The 6,791-nt window shown below is 36.7% G+C and overlaps 1 protein-coding gene across 1 annotated transcript; it reads left to right on the forward strand.

Annotated features, from left to right (window-relative positions):
- On the forward strand, positions 1 to 6,791 carry LOC143845615 (nucleosome assembly protein 1;2-like). The gene is made up of 12 exons (XM_077353998.1): positions 1 to 322; positions 436 to 479; positions 848 to 943; positions 4,205 to 4,297; positions 4,554 to 4,647; positions 4,730 to 4,791; positions 4,890 to 5,074; positions 5,164 to 5,341; positions 5,422 to 5,465; positions 5,978 to 6,188; positions 6,278 to 6,298; positions 6,430 to 6,791. Exons 1-12 carry the CDS (start codon positions 253 to 255, stop codon positions 6,490 to 6,492), a joined length of 1,161 nt encoding a protein of 386 aa, XP_077210113.1. The 5' UTR covers positions 1 to 252; the 3' UTR covers positions 6,493 to 6,791.

Raw genomic sequence — 6,791 nt, forward strand, 5'->3', positions numbered from 1 at the left:
ATTTCTCGTTCTCTTCCCCCTATTTCCTCTTCCTCCGCGTTAGGGTTTGGTAATCGGATCTAGGGTTTCTATCTCCTCTCTTCCCCCTATTTCCTCATCCTCCGCGTTAGGGTTTGGTAATTGGATCCAGGGTTTCTATCTCCTCTCTTCTTACTTCCATATTTGAACTTCGTACTTTCTCTTTGTTCTCTATTATACTCAAAAGAAGAAAAAAAAGAAGGAAAGAAGCAGAGAAAAAATACAGACTCTACCATGAGCAACAACAAGCAAATCGATTTTAACATGGCTGATCTTGGCTCATCTCTTCCCGCCGCAGCCGCCGGTATATATAAATAACTAAAACCCACATCCCATTTTCCTCTTTCGCCCCCTATTTCTCTCTCTTTCTGATTATATTGAAACCCTAATACCGTTTGTTCTACTAATTTTTTGTAGCTCTTAGTGCGGAGGATCGTGCAGGCCTTGTCAATGCTCTCAAGGTCTCTATTTCGAATCTCATTGTTCTTATTTATAACGTCTAGGGTTTTTATTTTTATAAAGATTGCCCTAATTAATAAAACGGCTAGGGTTTTGAATTTGTGAGGACCTATGGTTATTTGAACTGTTTGGGGAGTTTGCAGAATAAAATTGATAACGTCTAGGGTTTTAATAGAGATTGTTCTATTTCAAAGGGAAAAAAAATGTAGGGTTTTGATGACCGATGGTTATTTTGATTGTTTGTGAGGTTTGCAGAATACAATTGATAACTTCTAGGATAGGGCTTTAATAAAGATTGTACTGTTTCAAAAAATAAATCTAGGGTTTTGATGGCCTATTGTTATTTTAATTGTTTGGGGGGTTTTTGCAGAGTAAGCTTCAGAATCTGGCAGGACAGCATTCGGATGTCCTTGAGACTCTTTCTCCGAAGGTCCGAAAGCGTGTTGAGGTTCTTCGAGAGATTCAGGTCAGTTATTATCTGCTGATACGTACTTGTTTTGTGTATGTGCTGTAGTTTCAAATTAGTTATTAGATAGTTACTTATGCTAGGGTTGTGGTGTTAGTTTTCATTGAATGTGATGTTGGTGGGTAAATGAGTTGATGATGGTTGTGGCACTCTCTTTGTGCTTGTATTTAAGTAACTTTATTTCAATGAAAATGGAGAAGAAGAGAATTTTACAACAGCAAAGGAAACTTTGTTTTGAGGAGAGTCATGGTTCCTCTCGAATCGAGCCATTAGGAGGTCCGGTTGCCTCGAATCAACCTCTCTCCCCCTCATTTCTATTTTTTTATTTTGTTTATTTCCGTTATGGCCGTTTAGGCACGTAACATATGCATTCATTCCCCGCCAGCCCTTTTACGGTTTTGCAGCCTTTTCTTACTAGTTTCTGGTCATGGGTATCTTTTGTGGGTTTTTAAGTTATTTCTTCTTTTAGTGTTTTTGAAGTGATGGGCTTCCTTGGTTCTTATGCCAATGTTTAGATTTTCTTGCAGGACTTATGCAGGGACCATGGGTTTATTGTTTGTTTCTGTTGCTTTTGCGGTTGTTGGATTGTGTAGTTGGTTGTGCAGGAATCTATTCAGTTGTGTCATGTGAAATGGAAAATGTTAGTCTTTGATTCGATTGTGAACTGATTGCTATGCAAAGAAAATTAATTTTTAGTCGTAAGGTACATGATTTGGTGATATGGGTTACATTTTTGAAAGGGGTTGTTTACTACTATGTTGCAATATCTTCATTTGTTTTGCATTTAATTATGCTCCTTGTGGGACGTGGCTGACATATGCTCTATCTGGAAGAGCTTAACCATTTGGGTGGTGGCTTGAGTTGGGATCTATTGAAAGTAAAACATATGCATGAGAGGTAAGGTAAAGACCAGTATAAGTATAGCTGTTGTGAGAGAGCTAAACGAAAACCCATAGTTGTTTGTACTACACTAGTTGCAGATCAATGTATGCTCTGTTTTTATGTTGTCTCAAATTCATTGGACAGTATAGATAGGGTGTGGGGAGCATGGATGGAGTTCCGTGTGCTACCTTTTGACATGCAAGTACTTGATTCATCCCTTGTCATGATCATCATTAGCTTGCCTTGCAGTGTTTCGGGACTTTAGTATTTAACATGGTCCAAAGTTTGCTATTGTTTCTAGGAAATACTTGGAAACATGTTCATCCATACTCAATTCCATGAAACTTGTGCTTCGGGAGAACTCCAAAGTCGGCCAACTCACCTCATATTTGACTTGAGTCAAATCAGCCACAGCGTGATGCTTTATTCATCCAGTTTTGAATTTTTTATGACTTGAACAAAAGTAAACTTGGGTGTCCCTCTTTGCTGTCGATAGCACCACATTCATGAGTTTTCTTATTGTTTGCTCGCCTAATATCCTCTCTCATTCTGTGGTTCATTCTGATTAGTAGGTCTGTCTATTCACTGCCACATGCATCCAACTAAATCTTAATACATGTACTGCACCTTAGTGGATTATTCCACTTCGTATTATGAACAGGAACCTGTGAAATTTTTATTTTTGACCAATATGATAAGAATAGATGTTCTCCTTCAATTCATTTTGGTCTAGCAACCTTCTTTCTTTTCCCTTCACAAGTGTTGTGCACTTGATGACACATTTTTTTTAAACAGACTGGATTCCTGTTTTTCTATATCCTTCGCATGCATAACCATTCCTTGGTGTCATACTTTGATAAGGCATTCCTGCCAAGGAGATCCACTTTGGACCATTGGCATGCATACCAATGCTCAGTCATCATAAATTCTTTCCTTAGTGAGTGATACAAATGAATGTTCTTTGTGGCAACCTGGCATCTTTCCTGTTGAAATAAATTGATTAGTCTAAAATTGATTTCCTAAGTTATTATATAGATAATAATGTTGATTAGTATTGGTTTACAATCTTTTAAAAAATTTCAACTATTCCAGCACTTGTATGTCAAGATTTTTCATAGAAGGGAAATTGCTATTTAAATATTAATGCTTTGGAGTTTTTTTTTCTTGATATGGCCTTATTGTTTTTCAGGTGTTTATTCATTGAGTTTCTTTGGTTTTACTCCTAATCAACACACTGCAATATAGTGGAGATCATAGAAACACTTGCCTGATTTGTCTGTTTCTGATTGTATTCAATACTCACTTTACTAGTTAGTTTGGGTTCTTTCATCTTTTTTTTTTGGAAAAGTTTTTAATAGTTTAGTTTGGGTTCTTTCATCTTTGATGCTGATTGGTTTCTATTTTCACTCGGTATATTTGTCTTCCTTGCAAATTGTTCCTTTTTGGTTTTTTTCGTCCTTTTGTTGCAACTGTAGTTTAAAAATGATCTGCACGGAACATGTTAGCCCCTTCTATGGTTTGCCATTAATTTACCTAGATATGAGTTATATTTTTTTTTGAAAGGTACCTATTTATGATTAGTATTGGTTTACAATCTTTTTTGAAAACTCCTTTGATTCTCTCGCATCAACCAAGTACTCAGCCGCGTCATACCCGGTCGACTAGTATTTGTTTTGGCCTCGTTTTGACCCGCAGCCACGTTTGAAACAGCGGTCAAATATAACAATGCCACATTATCAGTTTGCCTACTATTGGGAAAATTTCCCCTTACACAATGCCTTTTTGATGAAATTACACAAAGGCCGAAGGGTTAATTTCTTTTTATGGTTATTTTTAGCTAGCAAATTTTCTCGCTCAACTGTCACCTTGCACATTTCCTTTAGGCTCTGTTTGGATTGCAGGAATTTTCTGGAAAAGTTTGGAAAGGAAATTAATTCTAAAATTTCTTTGTTTAAACAGGTAAAATGATACCTTGAACTAAACCCTATTCAATTTTTCCTTAGAAAGAACTTCAATTTATGATAATATCACACCATTCAAAAAAATTTTTTATGATAATATCACTCTAGATTAAACATAATCATATTATTTCCCTCTAAATTGTGGAAAGAAAAAAAATTCTGAATAGATTTTTTTCCATTAGGAATGTTTTTCTTGCAGTCCAAACAGTACCTTAGTGTGCTTGCGTAATCTACTATTTATTGCATTCTGAATTCATTTCTACTCGTTTGAAGTTTTTTTCTTTCTTTCTGTTTTTACTTTTTCTTTAAGCTCACCTGTTTGAGATAAAGGACCATTTGGGGAAGAGAACAAAATGGTTTTGTTAACTGTATGATGAAGTCTCAAATTTGAATCTTGTAATGCTTTCCTAATTTGCAGAGTCAGCACGATGAGTTGGAGGCAAAATTCTTTGAAGAAAGAGCAGCACTTGAAGCTAAGTACCAGAAGTTGTATGGCCCACTATACACAAAGGTATTCATTTTTCCTTGTCACTTATTTCAATCTATTGCCTGATATGGTAGCATATTGGCAGATTCTTGATACTTCTTCTGTTTCATAGTTTATCATGATGTTGCTTAGGCCAGGAATTGTTGGGTTGATGATACAACATGCCTGCATTTATTTGCTCTTTATATGGCCTTTTTTTTTTATGGTTCTTTATATGGGCTTATTGGGCACCATTTTTTCTTTTCCTAATTTTCTTAGTAACATTTCTCTGACTTTTCAGAGATATGAAATTGTGAATGGTGTCGTTGAAGCTGAAGGGGTTACAAATGAAGATGCTGCAGCAGAAACTGCTGGAGAGGATAATACCACAGAAGGTACTTTATAAACTTCAATGACTCAAATGTTAATACCCTTGTTTATGATGCTTATTATGTGTACTTTTTTCTACATTTTTAGAGAAAGGGGTGCCAGATTTCTGGCTCACTGCAATGAAAACTAATGAAGTGCTGGCCGAAGAGGTGAGGAGTGGCTGACTCTAAGTTCCATTTTGCCAAGTCGTGTAGCTTTTGCGTTGCATTACAGTTGGAATTATGCTCTCATTACTTCTGCTGTTCAGATTCAAGAGCGCGACGAAGGGGCCCTCAAGCATCTCAAAGATATCAAGTGGTTCAGGATTGATAATCCTAAGGGCTTCAAGCTTGAGTTTTTCTTCAATCCTAATCCTTACTTCAAGAACTCTGTGCTGACCAAAACCTATCATATGATTGATGACGACGAACCTATTCTTGAGAAAGCAATAGGGTAACTTCACTTTCTACCACATCACCCGCAAATTACAACCATCGAATCTTACTTTGCGTTACTCACTGGATTTGGTTGGGTGTTTGTAGGACAGAGATTGAATGGTTTCCAGGAAAGAGCTTGACCCAGAAGGTTCTGAAAAAGAAGCCTAAGAAGGGATCAAAGAGTGCCAAGCCCATCACTAAGACTGAGAAGTGTGACAGTTTCTTCAATTTCTTTAATCCTCCTCAAGTCCCTGATGATGAGGAAGATATTGATGAAGACACTGTAAGTTTATCCCCACTCTGACAAAGGGACTTCAAAAGATTCTTAATAGCTGATTTTTTGTTTGTCGTTTCTCCTGACAGGCTGAACAGCTTCAGAATCAAATGGAGGAAGATTATGACATTGGGTATGTCCCTTTGCCTTTCGTCACTCAAATATTTTTCTAACTTTTCTATGGGCATAAACCTATCGGTTGAACAGAATGATAGAAGCCAGTCATATTTATTGAATCTTATTTTGCCCTTTCAAAAAAAAAAATGATAGAAGCCAGCCCCCTGATTATTATTATTATATATATATATATATATATATATATATATATATATATATATATATATATATATATATATATATTTTTTTTTTTTGTTTGCAAAAGATAGCCAATTGATTGAGAAGAGCGCCCGAGATGGTGAAGTTACATAGTTAAAAATAACAAAAGAGGACAAAAAACCCTTTCAAAGCGACCAAATGTTGAGTTAATACTTGATTTAGAAGAAACAAATGCTGCATTAATGTTTGCGAACACTTCTTCTAGGTTTCAAAAAATTGATCAGCAGTAGGCGTTTCAAAAAGTGTCACATTACTTGCTTGTGGACTGTACTTGGGAAGATGACGAAAGTTGGTGGTGCCTTTTTGCAGGTCGACTATTCGGGACAAAATCATCCCCCATGCTGTCTCATGGTTTACAGGTGAAGCTGTACAGGGAGAGGATTTTGAGGACATTGACGGAGAGGATGATGAAGATGAAGACGGGGAGGACGATGAAGATGATGAAGAGGATGAAGACGACGAGGAAGATGAGGATGGAGACGAGGATGAAGATGATGATCAAGGCAAGAGCAGGAAGAAGGTAATGTATGGTTAAGTTAGTGTTGCACTGAAATTTATTGTGAACTGGTAGATACTGATTATTTGTCTCACTTGTGTCAAATATTCCAGCGGGGAGCAGCTGGACAGAAGGTATGATTTATAGAAATATGGAATTATCTCTGTTGCACTTTTCTAAAAATGAGTTTGTTGGTTGAGTGTTGTGAGTTAGTTGTACACTGTATATGATTAGGGTTTTTGGGTTTGTTTGGCTGAATCTACAGAAGGGTGGAGTCCCGGTCGGAGAGGGTCAAGGTGAACGGCCACCAGAGTGTAAGCAGCAGTAATGGTTTTCATCGGAATACAGTATGTGTTAAAAGTGTCAAAGTGATGGCTGAAGGGTTTTGTTTGGTTGCTGTGTTTTTTCATGCTTGTCAAAATCCATTTGGAAGAGAAAGGCAGTGGTAAAAGAAAAGGGGGACTAGAGTTTTGGTGTTTCTTTTTTTCCTTTATAGTTATTACCACCATTTCATTCTGGTTTTGGTTCTGAGAGTATTGGTAGGTAGCAAAATGCTTAATTTTTGTTGGTCTTGAAGAAATTGTCATGAACTGTTGCTTGATATTAAATTATTTTGCTTGTGTGATC

The sequence above is a fragment of the Tasmannia lanceolata genome, unplaced genomic scaffold, assembly GCF_043159265.1.
Source record: "Tasmannia lanceolata isolate RefF3 unplaced genomic scaffold, GAP_Taslan_0.1 ptg000015l, whole genome shotgun sequence".
In the NCBI taxonomy this organism is placed as follows: Eukaryota; Viridiplantae; Streptophyta; class Magnoliopsida; order Canellales; family Winteraceae; genus Tasmannia; species Tasmannia lanceolata.

What these genes read in the sequence shown, in the direction of transcription:
- LOC143845615 (XM_077353998.1), top strand. Translation starts at nt 253, where the DNA reads ATGAGCAACAACAAGCAAATCGATTTTAACATGGCTGATCTTGGCTCA. An exon ending in ATGAAGTGCTGGCCGAAGAG is followed by an intron (nt 4,792 to 4,889) that starts GTGAGGAGTGGC and finishes TCTGCTGTTCAG; the next exon opens with ATTCAAGAGCGCGACGAAGG. An exon ending in AAGATATTGATGAAGACACT is followed by an intron (nt 5,342 to 5,421) that starts GTAAGTTTATCC and finishes TTCTCCTGACAG; the next exon opens with GCTGAACAGCTTCAGAATCA.